This window comes from Sebastes fasciatus, chromosome 11 (assembly GCF_043250625.1).
Source record: "Sebastes fasciatus isolate fSebFas1 chromosome 11, fSebFas1.pri, whole genome shotgun sequence".
NCBI classification, from domain to species: Eukaryota; Metazoa; Chordata; class Actinopteri; order Perciformes; family Sebastidae; genus Sebastes; species Sebastes fasciatus.
The window spans coordinates 6,444,909-6,472,744 of NC_133805.1; the positions used below are offsets into that span (position 1 = coordinate 6,444,909).

The following is a 27,836-nucleotide window of genomic DNA, read 5'->3' on the forward strand; positions in this document are numbered from 1 at the left end:
TTATAATTATGAACAATGGTGTCCCTCACAAAGTCCACTTGATGTATTTCAGCTGTCAGGAAAATGTGAGTTTCACAGTTGGGACTGACATCTTTCCAGATTTATGGTAAGATTTGAAAGATATTGCCGCATTGCAACTGTGACTCCACTGTTTGAATGCTGCAGTTGTTGAGAAGTTGACTTTTTAGTGGAATTGGAAAAATAAAAGATTTTTTGTCTGATTTATGAGTTTGGAGTTATGAGCTGTCAGACATCTTTGAATTGAGTCGCCTGAGATAAGTGAAAACTGAATGTATGGACGGTCATGGTTCTACGACTGTAATAAATATCTGATATTTTTTATATTACAAGTTGAAATGCTTGCTCATAAAATGCTCTTTCAACTGGTTCAGCCCTGCACTACTACATTCCCCCTGATCCTGCTGAGCTCATAACTCCAATTCTTTTTTGCTGATGCTTTCTGTTCTGAGGGGTTCGGAGAAAAATATGACAGAATCACAACACAGACCAGTTTCATAACTCTACTCTGCCCGCCGCTCAAAACGAACAAGCGTTGTCTTTTATCTATTCACAGATTACACTGGAAGTATTTAACGCTCCGACTTTAATCTCCCAGACGAAATACATTTCCCATTCCCTCGGATCCCTGTTTAGTCGCTCTTTAAAGAGTCCAACTCTGAACACATTTCATTTTATTAAATTAGTAAGGACGTCATGAATCGCAGCGGCAGTATAAGCTTACTGTAAAATCAATGTTCCTTTTTCTTTTATTACTTTTTTATTTATTGACTCGTTTCAGTCGTACTTTTTTCTCCCTGACACTAACTCATTTTGTCATACAATATAAATAAAACAAGACAAAGTGCATACTATAATGTAAACATCATATATGAATCCAATGCCAGTATTTTTAAGTAAGGGAAAAAAGGATTATTATTATAATTATTATTCATAATTATAAGAAGTATAATTATGAATAGTAATAATAATAATTATTATTTTATTATTTTTATAATTACTATTATTATTGAGTAAATAAGTAAGTAAAAAAATGTAAATAAAAAATAAATAAATTAAATACATACAATTGAATACATTACAATACTAATCATCTTAGTAAGGGGAAATAAATAATATAATAAATTAAGAGCCAATAAATTAGCTGGTAGATGAACGCTGATTGGGAAACAGTAATAGAAAAAAGAGAATTTAAAGTATGTCATCATAATAGTTCCCCTTAGTTCCCATTTTTCACCCAAAATAAAGACACAAAATCAGTCAGAAACTGTCCATTTCCAATTAATTAGCGAATGAAATCTCCAAACCGAAGTTTCACTTCTTCCTTTCCTTTTTCCTTTAGCATTGAAAACAAAGAACCGTCTCAGAATGAAAGGAAAGGAGATATCGCTGCCCCACAAGTCCTTCCTCCAGTGTTACACGAGTCATAATACAGCTGCTTGAATTGAATTTCAACCCATCCAGCGAATTTTAATACAGACGAACTGTGTTTGACAATAATGCATGTTTGGAGTGAAAGTGATACATCTTTTCATTATACGCTCTCATAACAAACAGGGTTTGATGGAATCCTAATGTCAGTGCTGCTTTATTGGAAAAAAAAGAGCAGATGTCTATGTATTTACAAAGGCAAAGATGAAAAGATAAATATCATATTGACCTCTAATGTTTGTTTATGTCATGCTGTTATCACTTTTTATTTCATTTGAGTACAATGTGGCAATATTTGTTTTCATATATTTCACTCAGTGATATTTGCTTTAATAATAGTCAGCTGCTCAACATCAAATAGTGATATTGAAATATCTGTGCCCTTGTGTTTGCTTAGTATTAACTTTGTTCTTGATGTTTTTGACACATAAGGATCTGTGACCCTTATCAGGAATATGATGCTACACAGTACGGATGGGACAAATGTTTCATTGCAACATTTGCAACAAACTGCAGTACACGACTCATAGCATCACAACTAGGGATGCACCGATTTGACTTTTGCAGGCTCGATAGCGATACTTGGGCTTTGGCCACTCAGGCTGCAACTTTGCATCGTTCAGACAGCACTTCCTCTGCAGGCTTGGTGCCATTTGAGGACAGTATTTACAATGCCCTGAAAGAGGCACTGGGTTAAAGGCTGAATCAAGGTAACAACATTCTCCTGTGTGCAGGCCGTGCAGTGACAACATGGCCTCACTTCCAACTTGTCAAATTGGCGCTTCGTCAGTAGCCCTACGCTCCAAACTATGACACTGTAGGCACCCCTCTAGCGTCAGTTTTTTGACACAGGGACGGCGTGTCAAGTTTCGGCTCGTTACATCCATAGTCTTTTCAAAATAAACTTCCCGTGTTCACGGGAAATGTTCAGTTTCTGCTCGTTACATTCATAGAGTCTTTTCAAAATAAACTTCCAACGTAGGTTGACTTAGTTTTTAGGTTTACTTACGCAACAAATCTCCTTGGTTAGGTTTAGGAAAAGATTGTAGTGGGGATCAAAATAAGCCTACGTTTGTTGCGTGAAATGACTATGCTTGTTACGTAACTGAGCATTAGTAAAATCAAGAAATTACGCAACAAAGCCATGGTAAAATAAGTCAACATTGACTTGGTTTCACACGGGACACTAACAGCGGTCTCCTTGGTGAAAGTCCTGTGTTTGTTTGACTCAACCATCCACCTCTACCACCTGCCTTAACTACGTCAGTTGCCCTGCTTGTCTAATAATGACGTGAATGCCTTTACATTGGGGTTAGTTGAATGCCCGGTGCGTCTCATACAGACGCCAAAGGGTGCCTCAGTGCAGTCGATAGCCGAGGGGCACTGATCAAGCTGCGGTACTTGACACGTTGGGAGTGTGAACGGGTTGACAGTAAACTATACTTACTAGCTATCTGTGATTATATTTATGTGGTAAATCCTCCTGCACAGAATACACCACTACACCACCATTATAATATGTCTGTTTTACTCTACTTTTCTCATCTCCTTCTTTTTTCTTGTTGAATACTAGATAGTTTAACATTTTCAGGCTCCTAAGATTCATTGAAACTAAACAAGAGAAGAGGAAATCCCTCTCGAAGCTCATTCACATCCAATGTGCGACGAGAGGTTGCAAGTAGGCATTTTTTGATATTCAACTTTACACATGAAGGTCAGCGTAGTCATCATGAGGAGTACTACTCAAGCCTGTGAAGAAGAAAAGCTGTATAATGTATTCTGCGGTATTGGAAGAGCTTTGTTAAGTCTGAGGAAATAACCCTGATAATGTCACCAGCGTAATCTCTGCTTGAGCTTTGAGACTACACATCTTTTTCACAAAAAGATTATGTTCCAAACTGGGGGCATGAAGTTTGAGAGATGTGGCAATTTATCAGGCATGGAGGGTCTAAATAATACATGCCTATATTACCAACAGAGGACCATGACACTACTCCAACCAAGTGGGGACCTCTGTTTCTGGTCATTTTGAAGGAACAAAAGTAGAACAGAAAATGTACTTTTAAGGTCTTTTCACACACATGCTGACCCCTCTCACCTGTAAATCTTGTATCTGGTAGAAAATCCCTGCTGGAACCTCTCTCTGAACTCCGTGTACTCCGGACATCTGTGAAAAGGTCCCTTCTCTGACAGCAGCCAGTCCAGCTGCCCCCCGCTCTGCCTCGTGTTGAAGCCCCACGCCGAAGAGCTGGACTGGGGCGAGGACGAGGAGGAGGACGAGGAAGATGACGAGGACGAGGGCGACGACAGGGAACCGTGGAGCGACTTCCCGCCTTGCGCCCCGCCACCCACTTGTTCAGCTCGGCCGGGCCACGGCAGCCATAGCAACACCCACGGCAACCATAGGAGCATCAAGGAGGACGCCGACCATCTAGCAAGGCAGGCGGAGCCATGGGAGCGCCTCTCTTTTCTCATCGGCCAAGGAGTCGCCATGGTCCAGGTGATGATGTACTAGGGCACCTAGGACCGGCATTTCTTCTGACAGTCACCTCCCACTGGCCTGAAAAGCAAGACACAGACACATTTGGCTTTAATTTCATGGTGAAAAAATGTCTTTTAATTCACAGTTCTGAAGTCACTGATGGACATTTCTTGTCCACATATTGTGATCGCAGCCCAGAATTATGAAGGCAGCATAATGTTCCCCAAAGTGGTATTTATCTAGTTAACATCAATCAGGGCAGTGTGACTGTTGTCATGTCTGCTCTAGATGTGTGAAAGGTATTCTCTCCGCATGTCAGAGGCACACATAATTATTGTTATTAAACCTTGAGCATTAATGAAATACACAATCAGATGGGCATTGCTGTCATTCCTCCACAGAAATTACATTTACATGATGAGGGCATTGCCTCTTGTTAAAGTAGGCCTCACTCACAATTGCATTTCAAGTGTCTCATATCTGCATAAAATCCAGATTGGATTTCATTCAGTTTGGTGTGCCTTTAACCACTTGTATGTATTCGTTTTGGGTCAATTTCCGGTTTTGCTAGTCCGGTCTGGTGTATGAGTTTAAACCAGTTTGATTTCATGCAAACTGACTGAACTGGCATTTCTCATTATGGCACTTACCACTCACTATGGCATTAAAAAGTAGCCTACATCATCAACCTGTGTTTGTGCTTTTAGGGGGGGAGGTCAAAATTTAAATGACCTTATTAAAAGTTTCCAAATGTTTGAAAGGTTCTTGGCAAATTCACAAAAGGATTGCACGACAAAGAGACAAAAATAAACTGTTTAATTCTCAAAGCACCCACAAAGGGTGTAATGCACCCCTAACTGCGCTGCCAAGCAAATACCATCTTGGTGCTCCTGTGCTATTTGCATGCATTTAACCCTTTTTTTGTCTTCCCGGGTCAAAATTTACTGTTTATAAAGCATACAGTATAAATTATCACCCAATTCTGTGTCACACCTTTTTGGCCAACTTCATTACAACTCATTACCACAAGTTTTTACGCTTTTTTTTGAGGCACTTATGGTTAATAAACCTAATTTTCCTGAAATTATACCTAATTTTTGAGTAAAAAAAGCAGAAATGATGAATTATTTTGACTATAGTTATTATCAGAGGAACATAATGTTGATGGATTATCACATACTGGTATATGTCAAAGTTTAGTCAGAATATTGTTTTTAATGGCAGCACATAATGACACCTGTGGTCCTCCCGGGTCAAAATTGACCTGAGGACAACAGGAAGGTTAAATTAGGTAATATGCAGACATTTTCCCCTTTTTATGCAAATAAGCCTCATTGCAAAAACAGTCCAATTCACAAAGATCAGTGCTAATAGCCACACGCAGTTACAGTGAAATTGTCAGCGTCTTCAGAGAGTTGGTGGTAACTGAAGCGCATTTATAATAGGGGTGTCATACCCAGACTTTCCAGTGATCATGGCAGCATTGAATGATATTTTTTCTTTTGTCCTTCACTTCAAAGTATGCCGTATTCTTTTACAGTCTGAAGGACTGCGTTTGAAAACACCAACACTACTGACAGACTGGGATAGTTAAATCCCAAATACGTTTTCTCTCTGTCACTTATATTCCTTGGCTGAAGTTTTGAGGAATGCGTCTGCACCTCGTCATTCAGGACCTGTAGCTCACGGTCTGAATTTTAATTTTCCTTTTTCTGTCCGCCATTGTTCTGGCTATTGTGTTCTTGGCTCAAAGGCAACATTTATACTTTGCCACATGGGTAATTGCAATCAGACGCAAAAGAAAAGGGGCAAATTGCACTCAGCTGCAAAACTTTATGGGCGTGTAAGACATTGCGCTGTAATGTCTTTTGTGAATCGGACCTTGAGACGGGGCAGATAGAGGTTGCAAATGATGCGTAATTCATGGTGCTATCAGCGGCTGTAATCCATTCTCTGTGAATTTGCCTGTGAGTGTCGAATGAGCACCACAGTGACAAGTCTGACTGCTTTCAGTTTCTTGATGCTTTGCGTGTTTGGACAGGGATGTCATCACCCGCCTCCATACTGACCAGGGGTGTTAGCAGCACACACACACCAAACACATCAGAACAAATCACACTACAGCTCAAGTGTGAAGTCTAACACCAAACTTCCAACTGCTTGTATTTATGCGGTTGCGGACAAACACACACTGTATTAACACTCTCCTTAAGGTGACACTTGACGAGACCTTACAGTGCCCTTCAAAAAAGTAGAGACTTGCTCCTCGTTTCACTGTTAATGACGAGCAGGATCGCTGGGAGGAGTCTCCGGGGACAAATCAGCATATCAGAGCGGATATGTAAAGTAGCGGAGAAGATGCTTTAAGTGGATTGGGATCCTAAGTATTCCCTGTTTATCTTACAAACAAATTAGAGAATTAATTTCAGGTGTATAAATGCAGGCTCAGACATGAAGAAACAATACTCAGGGCACTGCATTTTTAATTTTCGCTCACTGCACCGAGAGATTAACCGCAGTTTGAAAAGGCAATTAGCACAGTCATCTGTCAAACGAATGTATTTATGCGACTAAGAGCAGGATGAGAACTTGATGAATGGGATGTTGTGCCTATGCTGTTCCTTGTACTGTATGGCCCAAAGGTAAAGCGGGTGCAAATTAAAAATGTGCCGCCTGGCGGATATCTAATTTCTCTGTTTGTTATGTCCTGGGAGGGGCTAAAATCATATGCTATGAAAAAAGACAGCAATATATTCAATGCCATATAGAGAGAAAATATTGGACATTTTCTTGTTGTTTTTTTATATTTTTGTACACTATGAAACCACACCTTAACTTATTTTAGAGCGCTGGATATAAAATGTTTCCTATGACAACAGAAAAAAAGGGTTTTACAAGACTAGATTTGGATTTGTCATTCTTCCAGAGCGTTTAAAAAAAAAAAAAAAACATGATTGCTGCATTCAGTCAAGTGAAATAAATCGGAGACAATTATCTGCCACTTTAAAACATGAATGTGTTACAATAGCATACCTATCATAAATTGATGTACATAAATTAATTTACAATTAGGTAATTTATTTTCTAGCTGAGAAAAAATTCAATGATCCCAATTGAATGCAGTATAAATGTGTTATTTTATTATTTTATACTGTGGATCCAATGAACCCAACTATATTCATGTGTGATGATGTTAGTCCCCATATTAGGCATTTCATTTTATTGAGACCATTTCTTTAAATTTTTACCTCACTGTATAAAATGACCTGTGGTGACCTCGAGGATAATCACAGCCTCATGAAACTTGACAGCCACAAACTAGAGACCTAGAGCATTCAGAGGATGGATGGCTTTCCTAGCTAGATTGACAATAAGGGGGTTTCTGAGCAGTTTACGTAACAGAAGCGCTCACCATCTAATCACCGAAAAATGCAATTCTTGCAGAAATCTCCAAATGTCAGAAGTTTTTGATACCAAATCACAGCATGGCTTTTTCTAGGGTGTTCCTCGAGGTCTTGGTGTCTTAATGTGGTATTTTTGGAGGGATTATTGATCATTTTATCAATTCTCAAGTGGTAAAAAATGGTTAAATTTAGCAACAAATCTGTGTAACAAATGGCATCAACCCCAAAATTGTTGCACGACGTATGGGACATAATAGAACATGGGAATGGACATCATGTACTTCTATCATAATGTTCTAAGCCCTTATATACTTGACACACAGTGTTGCATCTCAAATTAATCTTCAGGTTCCCAGCTTTCAGATGATGTACACCACTTCTGTGTGACATCTACTGTTGACCTGCTATCTGCCCCTAAAGACCCCCTGTGCCCCACTAAAAAAAGACAGAAACTGGTCTATTGTGGGTCTCAGAGGGTTAAAGCACAACATACATTTTTACAGTGATTTGTCTTCAGGCGGTGTGAGAGCATTTCTGTAAGAACTAAATTGAGACTAAACGTGCTGTTCCTATGAAGCGGACTGAAACAATAAATGAAGACTCTGCCAAACACAAGATAGCATTTAAAAGGCTTTTTGGAGAAAGAAAAAAAAAACATGGATGTGAGGTGAACAATGGAAGTGATGCTATAAAAGAGGAACAGAGAGACAAGATGGAACAATAAGAGGGAGTAAAAATCTATAAGAGTGGAAACTGAAAGGAGGAATGTTTGGAGCAAAGACCTTGAGTGTGGGCCCATACAGTGCATTCACTGATTTTAACTATCCTCATTCTTTCTCTCTCCTCTGTATCTCCTTTGTACCAAACCCCTCCCTCCACGTTACCCTATTTTCTCTTTCTCTCTCAGATATATCACCTTCTCAGCCATTCTCTTTCTGCCATCTTTTCCCGCTCCAGCTCAGCTTTTTGTTTTTTCTCCTAGCTTTCATTCTGTTCCTTTTTTCTTCAACCCATCCCGCCCCCCCATATTAAAAAAACTCAACCACTCAATGCCAACCGTTTAGATCCACTCTGCAAATGAACTAAAATTGGAAATATTTTTGCTTTTCATAGCTTTTTCTTTCCTCCTTTTTATGAATATACAATATATATGAGGCAGCTTATACATGTTGGAAGTGATATTGATTCTGAGAGGAATCCCTGCGATGGTTTTCCACCCAACAGAGATGTGAGATTTGCCTTTCAAATGATGTTCCGTAACTTCTACTGTAAAACGCCACCTCTCACAGAAATAAGTGATTCCCCAACCCCCCTCTCCCTCCCTATAACTGCCAGGCCTCCTTCTCCTCCGACACTCCCCCGCTAATTATAAAATGCATAAAACATGCCGCGAATGCCAGCGAGACAATAGGAGGAAATTGTGAATTCTTAGACCTGACATTTAATGTTCGCCTTGCATTATTCACACACACCCTCTGCGTATTTACCCTTCTCCCTATTCCAACTTGGGGGGCAGCAGGAGGTAAGGTAAAAAAAGCACGAACATCTCCAATCCATATTGGAGATAGAGGGGATGGAGGGGACGGGGGGTTGTGAGGGCACACAGGTGGAATGGAAAAATCGACCACGTGTCGCGCTTAAATAACATCTCAGAGAGTCAAGGGGGGGGGGGGAGCCGAAGCTTATGTTTATTGGATTTTTTTTTTTTCCTTCGCCTTCACCGGGCTCGGCGAGCGAGGAGTGAGTTGTTGTGCCGTGTTTGCTCAAAGAAAGGAGAAGGGAGGGAAATGAGAAACATGGGGAAAGCTGGGAGCGGTAACGGAAAACCAAGGGCTGGGAGGGGGGGACTCAGATTGACAGCGTGTTAAACTAGAAAACGATATCTTGAAAGAATGCAGCAGTCTTTCCCACCAGAACATGCTCCTTAAACTTTGATCTGTGATAAAAGACTTAATATGTCCATATGAGTGTTACATTAAAAATTTAAAAGACGTATATATACAATTTATATAGACAGATTCATCTGCAACGTGGGGTTCCCTATGGTGGAAACCAACTACTGTAAGTCTGAGAAACATACAGTGCAAACTGTGGCCTCAACACAGAAACATGATTCTTCAGTGTACTTCAGTTGGTTTATGTGTTTTGTGAAGGAAGCTCCATCTAATGGGGACACCCTGCAATTGAATGAATGGGTGTTTTATACAGTGGAATCTAGACACACCCTGTCAGGAAACAGGAGAAAGGGGGACTACCAGCGGATGGCAGCTGGCTGGCAGCCGGCTGGGAGGGGAAACTCTGGGTGGCTGCATTTCTAGGGCAACTTTTGTGACTATGATTTTATGATTGTGCGTGTTTTTGGGTCTGATCAAGAAACCTTTTGTCAGTCCAATCTGGCCAATCAGAGCTTTTTTGAAATGCTTCCTGCATCATTGTCTACAGAACAATGCTGCATACACACTTAAGATACAAAGCTGTTGTTTTCCCCTTTTTGGAGAGCAGTGCAATCCAATCAACCAGCTAGCTAAAACTTAGTATGTAATGTCAGTTTTACAAATCAAAGGGAAGGAGATGAGAAAGCTGGAAGTGGTGACGGAAAGATAAGGGGGTGGGAGGGCGGGTGGGAACACAGATTGACATCGTGTTAAACTGTAAAACGGGCTTCTTTCCCATCAGAACATGCTCTTTAAACTTCCCACCCGGCTGCCGAGTGACCGAGCCAAAGGCCAAGCGGTTCGGCCTCCTGACTTGTTTCAGTAATTCCTGCTCCGGCTCGGAAGGCAGAAAATGATGTGGGGAAACCGGTGTCCTCGCTTTTTTTTCTTCTCCGAGTCAGACAAAATTACAACCTCCATTTCTCCATTCTCTGCAGCAGAGAACATGAACCTCCAGCAGAATTCATGTGCTCTCTATATCTGAGTATAGTGCAATTACAACAGCTGGGAATCCTTATTAGATCTGACACACACATATGTGTTTCATGTCCGTTTGCAGCCGCGAACATGTGTATCTGTGCTGATTCTGTGTGTGTGTGCGTGTGTGTGTGTGCATATGCTGCCGAGCACCTGGCCGGGCCCTTGGCAAACATTAGACCAGGGGGAGGTCCATCAGCATTAGAGGCCAGCTGTATTCCTCAACCCCAGCAGCTCACTGCTCACCTCTCAGCGTTTATTTGAGTCAGCAGCAATAGCCGGCCAGCTGCACACCTGCTCTACCCCCCTGTAATTCAGGATCACCGCACACTGACGCCAAGGGGGGAGGAAGGAGGGAAGGGGGGAGGAAGGAAATGGGAAACGGAGAGTGACAGAGAGAACTGAGAGCGAGAGCTGCTAGCGGAGGAGGATTGATGCTAACGGAACGGGACGACTGTCACAGAGAGACGAACGGGGAGGTAAAGACAGAGCGACAGAGGGAGAGACACATGAATCCAGTGGCAGAGACAAGAGAGGAGCTCACATCTACATTTTGATGTGGGCTCCATTTGAGGGGGTGAAGAGCAAACGCCGGCTGGAGGGCACAAAGAGGAAGTCAGATTTCTGTGCTTGGACGACAGAATTTAGAAAGACATGTAGCTCTTTATTTTCCTGTTAAGGAAAGGCGAATAGGGGAATAATTTTAACTAATAGATATCGCCATGGAACTTCCCCAGTTGATTACTGAACTGGAACCTTTCTGAAATTTTAATGTTTAAATATCCAAATGAGGCATAATCTAATGGTGAATTTAGGAGAAATCTACAGATCGAAATAGACACAGTGTAGTAAACACATAAATGTGTATTTAGGATGTTTTCTTTCCACTAATCTGAAAGAAGACGTTATGGAAAAAAAAACATTTGTTTTTTCCTGGGGTGTCTCGCTTTAACATTCAGTTGTCGTATTTATTTAATTTTAGATTTTGTATTTACAGAGATGCACATCATGCAGCTCATAAATGCGTCTCCAATCCTAGCGGTCAAAACTCTAAAGGGCACCTTTAATCTCGGCAGACTCTGGTCTGGAATTATACAAAATGATTTTACATTACAGTGATGACCTCATGCTGCACTATGAAGTATATAACCAAAAAGTCAAAAGCAATAAAATCATCACAACTATTTAAGTAATCTCAACTTTCTGTTCATCCTATTAAATCAAACCTCTCCATACTGTAGCTAATACACTTAAGATAAGAGCTTCAACAACTACTTACACTTTAGGCTTTGAACTGTTGGTCGGATAAAACAAGACAATTGAAAGTCTAAAGATATCATTTATTTCAGAAGAAATTCTCTAAAGGTGTCCCTGAGATATTGCATTCACAAGAATGGTAAGGACAGGCATAAAAAGGTAGATTTTCAGGGGACTTTTGAATGTAAAAATCAATATATTCCAATCCCTGAGAGAAAGACCTAAGTGGTCACCACATGTGGGCAGCATTCAACCTGCGAGCTACCCAGAAGGAAGGTTGGCTGATGCGTCTTGACCTGTCCTGATAGACCAGATAGACCTGTGTGTCTGTGTGTCTATTTTCTGGCTCTTAAAGTCTGACTGCTTGGCCACATCTTTGCTCTTATAGCTGCAGTGTACTCTACTTCCAGCTTTGACACACAGCAATATAATCATCTTTGCAGGAAAGTGATATTTGCCGAGCTTGTTTAACAAATTTCAATTGTGAAATGCCAACATAACTTTCAAGAAGTCATCCACTGAACGAGTAGAATAATAAAACAAGGCTTATGCTCCGATATTGTTTGTTCAAACAAGCCTCATAATTATAAATATTGAAACCAGCAACATTATCTCTCAGTGCGAGGAGATAATTTGACTGTAAATATTCTGAAATAAATTTGACGGGAGTTTGGATGGAAGTCCTCCTACTCAGCGACGGCAAACAGAGACACTCGGCGTCTCTTTACAGACCTCTGCAATCTGTCTGCATCAAATTAAGCCACTTCAACGGATCTCCGTCTTTAATTCTAGAGTGTTTTTTTCTGGGGCCGACGAAGACTCCTTAAAGTGAATCCAAAATAAATGAGAGAAACTCCATGATTAAAGGAGGGAAAGGTTGATCGGTCCTCCTACAGCACATGTAGTTGTCAATATTTTATGAGGCAATCTCAAAACCCACGGTTCCGCCCACTGCTCGCCTCCGAAAACGTGTTGACAATCCAGGGAAAGTGGAATGATTAAGGATAAAGAAAGCGTACTGCAATTAAAAAGTGTGACTGGATTAATCAGCCGAGGACAACAGAACGGGGCATGAAAGGGCATCTGATTAAAAAGAAGAAAAAGGGAAACATGTAATTGGCTTTTTCTCAGACCCTACAGGCTGAATCTGTTTTTGAACAAGCAGGTGGTAGGAAAACCCACCCGTCGCAAAAAAACACACAAATACGTTCACACACACACACACACACACAAGCATGACAAGCAATAATGTCAGCATAATAGTGATGATGTCGGGAGGCACACTCTGATGGGCCGTGGTCGGGAACTGGAACCCCGACAAATTATGTTCTGTGCTCGCTCTGTGTGTGTGTTCACATCTCTGTGCAGCACATGTTACATCCGTGTGTGTTACTTGTCTTATCGGTATGCTTCCTGGTCAATCTCCAGCTAGACAAAACGAACAGCCATATGGTCAATTAAGGCCCATCAATACCTCTGTTAACATCTTTACCAGCTGATAATTAAGAAAAACCACAGCCTGTCAGCAGCTCCCTTTGCTGAGAGTCATATTAACGCACCTCACGCATCCCACCCGCTGATCAGTGTTAGAAAGTCAGAGTATGCTGTTTTTTGTAAGACCGTGCTTCACTGGAGTGTTAATACGTCATTGTTTGTGTATCATTGGCGTATTACTATGTGATACGCTATTACATGATTTTTTTTCCTGCTCAAAATATACCTTAAAGGGAGATCTGTCAAGTATTTAATACTCTTGCGAGCATGGGACATATGGGAGTGGGCAAATATACTTGCTTTATGCAAATGTATGTATATATATATTATTAGAAATCAGTTAACAACACAAAACAATGACAAATATTGTCCAGAAACCCTCACAGGTACTGCATTTAGCATAAGAAATATGCTCAAATCATAACATGGCAAACTCAAGCCCATCATGCAACAACAGTTGTCAGTGTGCTGACTTGACTATGACATGCCCATAACTGCATTACCCATTTTCAGGGCAAGGGACCCCTTTGGAAATGGACACGCCAGTTTTCCTCGCCAAAATTTAGCGTAAATTTGGAGCGTTATGTAGCCTCCTAGCTAGTATGACATGGTTGGTACCAATGGATTCCTTAGGTTTTTCTAGTTTCATATGATGCCAGTATCTTCAATCTAGCTTTAAAACTGAGCCCGATACAACCTAAAAAGTAAAATAGCTCTTAACTAAATATAATTAACTATAAATCTACCATCTATAAATGATTGTCATTATAAAGTGTTACTATTATTGTATTTCTATAGTCTGCACTGTGCCAAAAATTTAAATAAAAAACAAGCTGAAACGCTATTTTCTTATTTAATAAGAAGTGAGATTTTGCATATGGTTTTCATTGGACAGTGCTAAAGATATACTCAACACAACATTACCATTCTCACACTGACACATATTAACACATTCCAAGAGGACATTAGTGTCACTTAGGAGACAGCCCAGCCAATAAGTGTATAGACTAAAACATTATTAATACAAATAGAACTGCTAATGAAATGCCAATCACAGGAGACACCTGTGCATCCGTAACCTGTCACTCAACACACTTGTTCAGCTACTAATTACACCACACAGTGCATGACCTTCAAATTGAAGTATACGGTTTGAGTTCTTCTCTTTCCCTCCTCCAAAACCTTTTGTTATGAATCAGGACTTAAAGAACCTATAGAAACAGACTTTTTGATAAGTTTATTAATCATGTTCCTGTCATTAGCAGCAATGTTTTTACTGCAATATACCATAGTATAAAACAAGGAACTGGTCCGCAATCTATATTTTCTAAATAGACTGTAAACATGATGTAAATGTATAATGTCCCAACGTAACACATGGTGCCTGAGTGAGAAAGAAGCAGAGGTACAACCACAGTCTAGCATTTCCCAATTTCAGCTTCATTAATCCTCTGGCACTTTGTTGACAGGTGCTGAAGTAAAGCGTCAATAATTAATGAAAAACCAGTTGACTGGGAGCTTAAAAATGCAATCAGTTGCAAGTTGCTGATTACCTGCCTAAAACTGGTATTAAGAACAACGGAAACAATCTGATATCCATCAGTTAAGTCTGGAATAATTGGCCTCTAAATGTATGGATGATAGCATAGAGGGGCTTTATTTTTTTACTTTCCATATAAATGTATGGTGTTATTTTACATTTCAGGAAGGGATTAGGTTGTATTACAAAGGTGTCATTGCAGCATCACAATTAGGATAATCTCTAATACTTCTAATCCTTAAAACTCTTAAACATCCTGATCTTTTGAAATTTTCTTTTGAATTATGAATACATCAATTAATTCATTCCAAGGGAACCTTTCAATGGTTTCATTGTTGGTTGGAGTACCACCAGATGGTCTTTACATTGCCAGGCTTTCCACACATGCCAGTTACAGATGTTTGTATGATAACAGTCCTGCAGATGTGCTCCTTTGGAATAAGCTAATAAATAACTTTATCTCTTACCATACATTTTTTCAAATCTATACAATTGGGCTCAAACACACAAAAAATGTTGAGGGTAACAACCGATCAGGCTGTTGTCAGGCTATTAAATAGGCGTTATCAGTCATGATAAGCCCCATAGATGTGGGTCAATAGGGGCCTACTACTACACCCACTAGTCATCTATTCACATGGTAGATATATTATTAAACTCCATAAGGTAAGGAGGTTGAGGACAATGGATGGGACACAGAACACAGGGTTTACTCCCAGACTGGAGTTCGCATGTCTAGTTGTCTTTATGTTCGTACTTATTTTAATCCAAAACACAATGTTTTTCTCTAAACTTAACCCCGAGTGTTGTTGTTTTTTGTGCCTAAACCTAAATAAGTTGTAGTTTTGTTACCTAAACCTAAAGAAGCCTTTTTGTTTGTGTTCAAAACGGTGACATTTCATTGAGTTTTACAACATGTTAGAACGTGTTGCTTTTAAGTTTCACTTTTACAATGTAGTAGGTGTAGTAGGCCCCTAATGACCCACATCTATGGTGCTTATAGCGACTGATAACATCTATTTAATGGCCTGATAACAGTCGAATCGGGTGCGGCAAGCACTGAAACAAATTGTAAGTATTTACCAATTTAAATTTAAAAGAAATCTGTTAGTCTTCTGTCTTTCCATCTCTATGATTCATCCTTCATTACCTCCCTCTTCTTTTCATCAAAGCACTATTCTCCTAGCTCCCGGGTTTTCTCCCCTACCCCGCTCCTCCTTCTCCCACCCTCCCTCTTTCATTTCTCTCCATCTATGGCTCTGATAATTACACAAGCTGCTCACTACTTAGTCAAGCAGCCCCATACAGTCCCTATATGCATACTGCCACATCTCCTTTATTAGTTGCCAGCTACTTTAATCCCTTCCAAATAGGTCTACACAGAGTCAGCTGGGCTTCAGTTGATATTCTGCCAGCGGAAGCAGATAGGACCGTGGGGTATGGGGAACTCAAATTACATCGTACCATGCAGCAATATGTTATAGGCTTACCCGAGGTTATGTCTGGAATATACATGAGGTTCACTTATGCCAATATATTCGTTTGCATGAACAATTTTAGGGACCACTTATTGTAAATTGGAGTCCTAGGGGAAATTACCTGGAGAAAAGAAAAAGCAAAACCTCCACAAAAGAGAGGCAAAATGGAAATGTGAGCTGGCAAATACTACTACTGTATGTGAAGTAGTCAAAACACAAATGCAAAAATGCATTAATAATTAATTTGAACTAAAGCTTAAAGCTGCACTAATCAATATTTTGTATTTATGTGAAGGGGTCGCTTGTAGTAACGAACCCTCAGAATTATCACACGATTTGACGTTACCGTTAGCTTTAGCATCTTTCAGTGCTTTGTTTTGGTTTTACAATCCGCAAACTTTGCTCTTGTATTTATTCAACAAAGGGTAATATATTTAACAACTTGTGATTGCATAATAATAATTCCATACAGACTACAGTACTGTGAGAACCATAAATTAAGTCGAAAAGTACATTTTCGCTGCTCTATTTTCTCAGGAGTAGGTGGAGACCAAAACGGAGCTAAGGAGAGTAAATAACTTTCAGCTGGTCGTACATGTCTCAACATTAATGCTAAGTTGCTAAATGTGTAAATAGCCAACTTTACAATGTGAGGTTAGACTATTGCTATTGTTTTTCATGCCTCATTTATACTCTTCATGTAAGCTAGTAAGGTTTTCCAGCTACTTTTAAGTTTTCTCCTATCCTCAGAATGCTAACTGGCAGGAAAGGGTAAATTTCTAAACTTCTGTCCCAATAGGCCTACGCAAGCTCGCAGACGAGAAATAATGAAGCAAAATTCAAATGTCATGACATACATAGCAGTATCATAGCTGCTAATTACCGATGCTAAATATAATCACTGCTGCCTGCATCCATACAACAGGCCGTGAGCTCACAAACAATGTTAACAAGCTCTTAGCGCAACCGTCCACAGCTGAGTAAAATCTTTACATATACAAACAGTTGGCACATGATTGAGCTGGTAACGGGTCCCTCGTGGGGCCATCAGATGCTTACCAGTCTGGCCACGTAAGCTAATAGGTCAGCCATGCAATTAGTACCGGTACAAATGTAGCTGTAATGATTATTCCTTCTATAACACAGACAAAGGGGCTTTGACCAACAACACTAACTAACCACAATGTCGCTGTGATAATGACTGGTCTAACACACATGATGCTGGACAAGCTGATTCCTAACATATGCAGGGCCACAAATCGAAACCACATTGTCAACCAAACACATCCTTTAATGAGCTTATGGTAGCTTTTGTGGACACAGCTGTTTGAGTGAGTGAATATACAGATTATAGTGGTACTGAGGCACTACTTAGAGAAATATAAAAGAACACCTTCTAACAAGGCAGCCAATGCAGTATGAAATTAGGATGATATTGGAGTCAGGGCGTTAGCTTTTCATCCGTAGATGAATTTGCTGATTGATTTTGTGCAATTATTTGCTTTTGTTATTGCAGTGCTGATGGATAATGGCATATTTCAAGTCAAGGTTGAAGGTTGATTGATTTTGGAGGTGCTTCAAATTTCTATTAGTGTAGATCCTCTTGCGTTGTTTAAAAGCCTCAGTGAAGGTGTCACTCGAATGATATTTGAACCGGCTCTGATTCTGCAATTCGTGACAAGCAGCAGCGGCCACGGTGTTGACTGGCAGCGTCCATTAATCAGTATCAATGTAGTCACTTCTGCCATCTGCCAATACTGCTGAGTTAACAATTACAACCATTAATGAGTCGAATTAGCTATAGCCGCAGGCCCATTGCTCTTTAAAGGAAATCTATCAACAAACAAACAGCTGGATATTTACCGCTGGATCGGGTCACTTGCAGCCATCAGAAGCTTCCTGATAGTTTGACAGACGTAAAGGACGAGCCAAATCCACAACCAGAGGACAGTGTGCTGGACATTTTGCTACTTAACCCCCTGAGACCGGAGATGTGACTGACTTTATTGCCTTTTAAAGGCTGTGTCAGAGCTAGAGTGAGTGTACAGATATCATATGAAACTAAAGAACCTAAGGAATCCATCGTGCTAGGAGGTTAAATAATGCTCCATAGTTACGCAAAATTTTGACGAGGAAAAACTGGCATGGCCATTTTCAAAGGGGTCCCTTGACGTTTGACCTCAAGATATGTGAATGAAAATGGGTTCTATGGGTACCCATGAGTCTCCCCTTTACAGACATGCCCACATTATGATAATCACATGCAGGGTTGGGAAAAATTAAGTTTTATGAATGCAGTACTAATGTGTTATTTTTGCCCTATACTAAAAATTATGTGTTTGGATATTTCTGCATACTCTGGTCTCTAAACAGTCTTGTAATTGCATAAATTGGGTATCACTGTAAAGCTGAGACTCTTCTGGCTCCAAAGAGCCCAACTGTATTCATGTGTGATGATGTTACTCCCCGTAGGAGCCATTTAATTGTATTGAGACTATTTTTTTTTCAAATTTGACTTCACTGTATAAAATGACCTGTGGTGACCTCTGGAATAATCACAGCCTCATGAAACTTTACAGCCCCAAACTAGACACCTAGAGCATTCAGAGGATGGATGGCTTCCTTAGGTAGATTGATATAACAAAGGGGTTTCTAAGCAGTTTCCAGAACAGAAGTGCTTGCCATGTAATTGACGAAAAATACAATTCTGGGAGAAATTTCAAAATGTCAAAAGTTTTTGATACCAAATCACACCATGGCTTTTTCTATGGTGCTCCTCAAGGTCTTGGTGTCCTAATGTGTATTTTTGGCCAGATTTTTGATCATTTTTATATATTCTGGAGTTGAAAAAAATTATCGAATTTAGCACCAAATCTGTGTAACAAATGGTATCAACAAAGAATTGCTGAAACAATTTATGAGACATAATAGAGCATGGGGATGACCATCATATACTTCTGTCATAATGTTCTAAATCGTTATACACTTAATACATGTTTTTTCTGACTAAAACAACTTGACACACAGTACTGAGCTGCTTCTTAAATTAATCTTCAGGTTCCCAGCTTTCAGATGATGTACACCACTTCTATGTGACATCTACCGTTGACCTGCTATCTCTCTCCAAAGATCCCCTGTAACCCCCCTAAAAAAGACAAAAATGTGTCTATTGTGGGTCTCAGAGGGTTAAACAAGTCCATGTCTAATGCTTTGTTACACACATAAAGTCATTCCCGTCCACGGAAATAGAATAAAGCTCCACTGGCAGTCGTTTACCCAATAAATGATGATGCTCCCATGCAATCGCTGTGCTTTCAGTATTTTTCAGGCCAGCCACAACAAAAGGCTGCCAAGGCACTGTTCATAAACAGATCCATAAAGCTATTAATACAATCAGTACTGTACCAGTGTTACAATTAATGGGACTGATAGAACAGTTAGCACTACTGACTGGGTATCTTGGTTCATGTCAAAGGAACAGTTGGCTGTTAATTGAGCTGGCTTAAGCACTGATGGCCTATCAGGGCATTGCCAGGCAGGCCATATGTGGGCTAATGGGCCAACCATGGTGTTGCAATGAGTCCAGTGATAAAGGTGTTCAATGTTCCCACTTGCCAAATTGCTTTGATCCACGTAGAAACCTGGAAACACAGGTGGACTCATTCTAATTCCAACAGCACATACCGTATCAGCGCTCCATAATCGTATCTAAATTTCTATGGAAAGCAGTCATTTTGGGTGCTGCTGTGACCATGGGCTGGATACATGCAGCCAATACTTGATGTGAATAAGAATGAGAAGCTGATGAAGAGGGAGAGATTTGCATGGTTCAGGGGAACGTGACTTCCTGTTTTTAAAGAAAAGGGTGGGATTTAGGAAGACCCATAATACAGGAAACCAAAGACAGTGGTGGAATGTACTATGATAAAGTTCACTTATTCCAGTATAACCTACATAAGTGTAAGTTTGAGGTACTTTACTTGAGTATGTCCATTTTCTGCTACTTTATACTTCTAATGCATTACATATCATGTGAAAATATTGTACTTTTTAGGCATGGTTCTAACGATGGCAATGTTGGTCTGACTATTTTGGTCCAGACTGAAACTTTTGGATGGATTTACATTAAATTGTGTACAGATATTCATGGTTCCTGGACAATGTTTCCTACTGACTTTGGTGATAGCCCAGCTTTTCCTCTAGCACCACCATGAGGTTGACATTTTTGTTATTTTTTGTGAAATGTCTATAGCAACTTCTGTCATGAATTGTGGTACAGATATTCATGTATCCCATTTGGTGATACTGTTACTTCCCCTATAGCGCCATCATCAGGTCAACATTTTAATTTGTCAAACACAATCCCTAATGACATTCCCATCATCCTCAGCTGCAGTTCATGTTTAGTGCCAATTAGCAAATGTAAGAATACTGACAAAGTTTTAGCATTTAGCACAAAGCACGGCTGTGTCTCAGTACAGCCTCATAGAGTTGCTTGCATGGCTGTTGACTCTCAGACGTATTACTACACTTAATTTATGTGACAGCTATAGTTGCTGGTTACTTTGCAAATTAAGATTTAACATACACAATCTATTGTATAATCTTCTCATAAAATACGGTTATAGATTAAACTATCAAAAGCTACCAGCTACAAATATACATAACAAATACTTTTACTTTTGATACTTGTATTTAGATAAGCCTGAATATGTTCAATCAATCAACCTCTGGGTCTACGAGATAAAATATGTTGAATATATTTCAGTAAACTTTTTATTCATTGGTATTATTTATTGTTACGCTACGTACAGAACTTATTCTTAAAATGTATACATACATGTTCATGTCTGACCAAGCTGAATATTTATTAATTTAATCATTTACTTATTTTTTTACTTGTTACACTTTATAACTGACCTTTGATGTTTTACTGTGTGATGGGAACCTGTTTTTTTTATTTACTGCCGAATCTAAAGTGTATTAGTAGCCGACATTTCCTTACATATAATGGATCTGTTTTTAAATGAGCCTGACTTTATGGTGTTTTGGTCACATTTGCGCTGACAAGGGCTATGCCATCCCTTTTAAGGCCATTTCACAAGGTAAGTAATGGCCGCCCGAAACTCATTCATCTTCAATAAGTGGCGAGCAGGCAGGTGGAGAGCCACGGGCCGTCTGGCAGCCTATACAGGCAAGTGAGTTTGTTCTAAAACTGTCATGTTTATGCTCATTCAGCACTCGCCCACACAGCTGCTAAGCCAGAGTTTAATCTTACAGTGTCTTTGCTTGACCTATGAAATAACACTCGATCACAGAGAAGGTTAATAACATATAATAGCCACGTTGCGTTGTGCTGTGTCTTTTCATTAAATTATATAAGCTTAATTGTCCTCTCAGTTATGGCGGAGAGGTAAAGAGCATTGCGGAGGAAGCATGCGAAAGAGTGGGTGAGTTACGTCAAAACTTGATTCACATATCAAGTTTTTGAAAGACCCGTTCCCTATGCAGATATACTGATAAAGCTCCCGAAATGCAATACACTGGCCCTTTAACAGCAGTCAATTAGCATTTTCTCTTGAAAAACTCAGAGGCACAGACAGAAACTGAGCCTCCTTATTACCTTGCTACATCACCAACTCTATATTGATAATGGAGGGTTCTCCAAAATCTCAATTGTTACATTTGTTACATAAATGTTGTTGTTAAAAGACTAGGCCATAGAAAACAAAAACCAGGAGATAGAACGAGGCATGAACAGCACACAAAAAGGACAGTGTGGTTTTATTCAGACACACAAAGTAGAGTGTCGACATTGACAGTATCTGACTGCTCGCTAACTGATGAGGCTGCATTAACAATGCCCACCTCATTAAACGCTGTTTACCATTTTCTGAGGAGTGCAAAAATACACGTACAAGTGGATTATGGTCTGAATAGACAGAAGAGGTGTCCCAGGGCCGACATCAACATCAAAGTGCTGGAGCGCCAAAATTAATGCCAGCGCGACTCTCAATCACTAAACTAACAGCTATGTGCTTTTTTAAAAGCAACCTCGAGTGATTTATGTACCTCCATCTCATCCAGCTGCATTGACACTGCACCAGCCTCACAATACCTACATAAAAGTGGAGTGATCCAACCCGGTCGCATGGAAAAATGTTGGCATTGTACATTTCTGCAAAGCACAGATACGTAAAGTTGACTTTTTAATTTGTTTTTATGTGAATGTTTTTGCATTCAATCAGAGCAAATGACGTAGAGCAACCATTATTGAAAGTTACGTGGTATAACCAGTGAGAAAGTCCACTAAGAATGGTAGGCAGAGGTGGTGGATGGGTCAAACAAACACAGGACTTTCACCCAGGATGCCGCTGTTCGTGTCCTGTGCGAAACCAAAAGTAAACGCTTATTGCGCAATGTTGTTACGCTTGTTACGTTCTACGTTACGTTAAGTTACATTACGTCACGTTACATTATTATTTTAACAAAACCAATGGTCTTTTTTCCAAAGTTGTTATGTTATTACGTTATTATTTGAACTCAACCCATGATTACTTTTTAAACATAACCTTAAAGTAGTTTTATGCCTAAACCTAACCATCGCTTCACAATCTGTACCACGTGGCACTGTTCATTTCTGCAAGCGTGATACGAGGCTGATATGAAACGTATTCACGAAACGTATTTTTGGTTAAGAAACGTCGACATTTAACATACCCTATCTTTTGCAGAAATGTACAATGCCAACACTTTAGCCAAATTCACACTTTCACACCAATTTCACAATGGGTAAGACTACTGCCTGGGTCTACAGATGGCATCTTTCTTTATGTCTTTATCCACCTTGGCATTGCAGTAATAACACAGTGATAAATCCTAGCTTTGACTATGATCATTGTCTTCTTTATCAAATAGTTTCTGGGCCCAGGCAGTGTCTAGTGTACTTCTTACTAAGCGTGTAGGGGCCAGACCAGTCACCATTGGTAAACATTACATTCTGCTTTCATTACAATGGTATTTCATGAAGACATTTCTAATTTACTTTGTTCTAGTTTCATGTGGCCAGACAAATAGTGTCTCCTTTCATTGTACTCGCACAGAATTCGTTCTACTCCTTCTAGTTCTTTTATCGTTAGGGAATAAAAGGTTTGATGTGGAATCTCGATATATCTCTTTGTTGGGAACACTCCACCCTCTCGAATAACCTCTATAACTGAGGGCTCTTGATAAAGAGTGGAGCATCTGCTGCATAATTCAGAGGTCCTAAAACTTCTGTTCTGGACCAAAATGAAAAATGTAATCCCATCCCATGGGTCCAATGCAGCCTCATTATTCATTGCCACTAGTGTCATGTGGGAACCTCAGCCGAGCGTAGGGCCGTGAAATATTGTATGTCCCAGCACATAGTTTAAGTAAGAATAGGGTTATATCCAGTGCATGTGTGGGCAGTGTGTTCTGTTTGTTTTAATTCTGGGTGGGCCACGCCAGTCACCGGGGGCATGCGTTGTGCTACCGCTCCATCACCATGGGGAATGAGAGTACCAGGGCAGGAATGTTATGACCCCTGTCATCACAGAAATATGTTCCTCATTGTAATCGCATTGCTTCTGGTGGTGATGCGTAATCAAGGCCAATTGCGAGGCCATCATCTCATCTCTCTGGCAGGCAGCACATGTTGACACATGTGTCACTCACGCTTTATCCCGAGCGCCTCAGCAGCCCCGTAATGCAATCAGCTGGTGTTTGTGTGATGGGCCGAGATTAAAAAATTAAAAAAAATTAAAAAAATATTACAACCTTGGACCGTTTTCAAAGAAAAAAATCTGCAGGAATTTCTCAGGGGAGCATGTGTTTCTATTTGAACCTTATTAAAACCGTGAAAATTGAATCTGGTCAGCCACAAGCGGTGGAATTTGAATTTCTGAGATTAGCATTTTGGTGAATCAATAAAAGAAGCAACTCAGGGCCTTTTACAGGGCGGCTTAATCTGTGTAAGATTCATCAGAGTTGCCCTCTGGGACGGAAGTAGCCCCCCTCTCTCTCTCGTCGGTGTTTTCCAAAAGAGAGAGACACTCTTGGCCCACAGTGAAAGAGAAGACGAGCATGATTGAAGGCTTATTTCCCCTTTCAACATCATCAGCAGCAACCTGCCTCCATTACAGGAGCGCATTAGCAGCTTATAGTCAGTTCATTGAAATGTGTTTAAGAAGTCCCCTCATCTGTAACAGATGTGCTATAGTCTCCTGGGTCTCAGTGGGCATGTATACCTCACACTCACACACACACACACACGCACACGCACACGCACACACACAAGCAGTGTATCTCCCACTGCATCTCAGATAGATTGAGAGCTATTTCTTAATGATCTCTTCCCCCGGGATTCCTATAGAAAACCATTTAGTTAGCAGCGCCGCTCCTCAATAAAGCCAGAAGAGATCTTGTAATTGCTTCACCGGGCCACAGCGGCAACGCTTCATTTGGCTGAGCAGAAACTGCAGCAGTAGCATCATAAAAAATGGTCCATCATCATGCATCTGTGCAGTGTTTAACCTCCACTGGAACTACGGTGGTCGTTTCAACCTTCCCGGTCTCAAATCTCGCCGATCTAATTAGGTCAATCGAAACACAAAACTGTCAGTCAAGTGTTTCCCTGATCATCAGTTACTACTGGGAAACATGATAAGTACATGTGTTAGGCCGCTATTAACTCCGCAACACTCCGGCGGGCGGCATGACGGAGGGTCTGGATGCTATTCTGTCTTTCAGAGGTTGTTGCAGGCTGAGCTAGATACTAGAATGCCTAAGGAATCCATTGGTACCAACCATGTCATGCTAGTTTGTCGAACGCTAAATAATGCTACAAAGTCATGCTAAATTGTGGAAAGGAAATGGGTTTCCATGAGTTTCCCCTTTACAGACATGTCCACTTTATGATAATCACATGCAGTTTTTAGAATGCAGTATAAATGTGTTATTTTCACCTATTCTAAAAATGATGTGTTTGAATATTTCTGCATACTGGGGTCCCTAAACAGTCTTGGAATTACATAAATTGGGTATCACTGTAAAGCTGAGACTACTGTGGATCCAATGAACCCAACTTGACCTCATTGTATAAAATGACCTGTGGTGACCTCTAGGATAATCACAGCCTCATGAAACTTTACAACCCCAAACTAGAGACCTAGGGCATTCAGAGGATGGATGGCTTTCCTAGGTAGATTGACAATAAGGGGGTTTCTGAGCAGTTTCCACAACAGAAGTGCTCGCCATCCAATCGCAGAAAAATGCAATTGTTTTAGAAATCTCCAAATGTCAAAAGTTTTTGATACCAAATCACAGCATGGCTTTTTCTATGGTGTTCCTCAAGGTCTTGGAGTCTTGATGTGGTATTTTGGAGGGATTTTTTATCATTTTTGGTTAATTCTCGAGTGGTAAAAAATGGTTACATTTAGCACCAAATCTGTGTAACAAATGGTATCAACCCCAAAATTTACGAGACGTAAGTCATCATGTTCTACGCTCTTACACACTCTCACAATTTACTCAAAATTGATTAATTCATTCATTTTTATTTCTTAATAATGACTAGAACAACTTGACACACAGTGCTGAGCTGCATCTCAAATTAATCTCCAGGTTCCCAGCTTTCAGATGATGTAAACCATTTCTATGTGACATCTACAGATAGCTTTTTTATCTACCCCTTAACACCCTCTGCCCCCTACTCTAAAAAAAAAAAAGGGTGCGATGGTAAGGGGTTAATAATGTCATCCATGATAGACACATGCAATTCCACAGCCCTACTTTGGCCTAACAATCGTCTCCAAGCTTGATTTGCCACACAGTTTGTTATCACTACTTGCAGACAATTGGCCCTTGGGGATGTGGAGCATTATCTTTCTGTGCTCTTCACCTTGAGGAAAAATCTACAGTAAACCATTTAGCAGCACTGTTCTGTTCTTCAAGCATGGTTAGATTAACACTGGGGGTCCATTGCTGGGGAGCCTCAGTAACAACGGAGCCCCAAGGAGCTCCCAATTATCAGGAGATGAGCAACACGCGGAGCTAAGAATGAGCACAAAGCTAAGAGTCGATGCTTATGGCAAATGCATGATTGAAAAGAGGATTAAGTCCCGTCAAACAGACCATGGCAAAGTGTTCGCTGATACAGCCTCCGATAGCAGCCTGTTCAGTCAAGATTTGTGATAATGACCAAACAGCTCCTAAAGCTAGCGCAGGGGAGATAGAAATCAACAGTAACCACAGTGATGTAGAGCAACAGAAACATATTTACCAGTTAAATTGTTTCATATTTTTAATAAAACATTGCAGTAAATACTCCTTAATCCAAAAGGTCTGTCTCCAGTGAAGATGCAGTTGGGTTTCTGTGATTTCAAACTTCTACTTTTGGTGAAAACATGAATGCTGTTTGACGGCCTGGTCCATTACCCATTATACATTGTAAGCACATAATGCCATATATGCCAAACTAGGCAGCGCTGATCAAATATGAATCAATATTACGTTAATGCCTAATTCTCGCCTCAAATGTTTTCAGAACCATCTTGTAGTGAACGGTTTAGCTGTAAAATGAGAAAGTATGTCATTTTGAAACAGCCATGTTGAGATTTCTTGAAGGAACGCCCAAGCCCCTGTCACATGACCGGAGCACAGCCAATAGGAACGCTCTCTCTCTCTGAAATGACCTGTGATTGGTCAAAGTCTTTTGTCACGGGCTAGATGTTTTTAAAGCCTGAAAACAGAGCCATGAGGAGGTGCAGAAGTCTAGTTTTCTCTCAGAACACTTGAATTACAATATGCTGAAAGGTTATTAAGGAATTTTTGCCCAATGATGCCAAAAAATATCCTGCCTACTGCCACTTTAAGTATGGTTTTGAATGCTCGACTTTCACTTGTAGTGGAGTATTTCCAGATTGTGTGGTACTTGTACTTAAGTAAAGGGTCTGAATACTTCTTCCACCACTGCATAATACTAAACATATGCTAAGCATCAATAAGCATCTTTAAGCACTGTTCCTTCCTCAGAAAAAAACTTTTTATATATTGTATTTTATTTCTATTGTACAATATGTAAATTATTAAAGTGATAATACCCAGGAGGATAGTCTGTTGGTTACTGTCTCCTGTGATGAGGAGTACAAGACAGATGCAGCACCAAAGTACTCATAATGACAAGTACAGAACATTCTCAAGGGTGTAATGACATCTCTCCAACGGCTCCCAGTGCGTAAGGAGGCTACAAAGTAAAATGTCTGCTTTAATCGAGTGAACAAATGTAAGAGTAACAAACCGATTGCATCACATAATAGCTCCCCGTTTTCTGTAAGATAGAAGAGGACCGCATAAAGGCACATTGTGAGAATTACCAGCACCCTGATTGGATTATAATATACTTTTAAGCGCTCAATAACAAGCTTATCTGCTCATGATACCTCATAAGCAACTCTTTAAGCAAGTGGTTACCTATGTGACCCTGCCGAAATATAATTAGTGTAATGAGGATAAAATGTTCATGGAAACTCTCATAAATGTCCCAGAGAAACGTTGCTGCCCTGAACTGTGTCGAGCCCAAACAGAAAGTTCGGAGACTTAATTAACAGCAGCAAAGTTAATTCCTGTATCAGTTCATAATTAACAGAGATTTTCTTTGAGACAGCGTCAGTGTTACGGCTCCAGCCGTATATTGAAATGTGTTAGTATTTTGTGTCAGAGTGAGTGTCTCTCCATCTCGTGAGGATCTGTGTGTGACTGTGTTTTGTGTGAGAGTGAGTGTCTTTGTCTGGTGAGGAT

At 40.2% G+C, this 27,836-nt stretch overlaps 1 protein-coding gene across 1 annotated transcript in view; it reads right to left on the reverse strand.

Annotated features, from left to right (window-relative positions):
• The window catches only part of brinp2 (bone morphogenetic protein/retinoic acid inducible neural-specific 2), a 214,235-nt gene that overhangs the window by 110,791 nt on the left and 75,608 nt on the right, over window positions 1-27,836 (reverse strand). Inside the window, exon 2 of the mRNA XM_074650202.1 lies at window positions 3,548-4,009. Coding sequence (XP_074506303.1) covers window positions 3,548-3,942 — 395 coding nt within the window. The 5' untranslated portion in view covers window positions 3,943-4,009. The remainder of the gene's footprint in view (window positions 1-3,547; window positions 4,010-27,836) is intronic.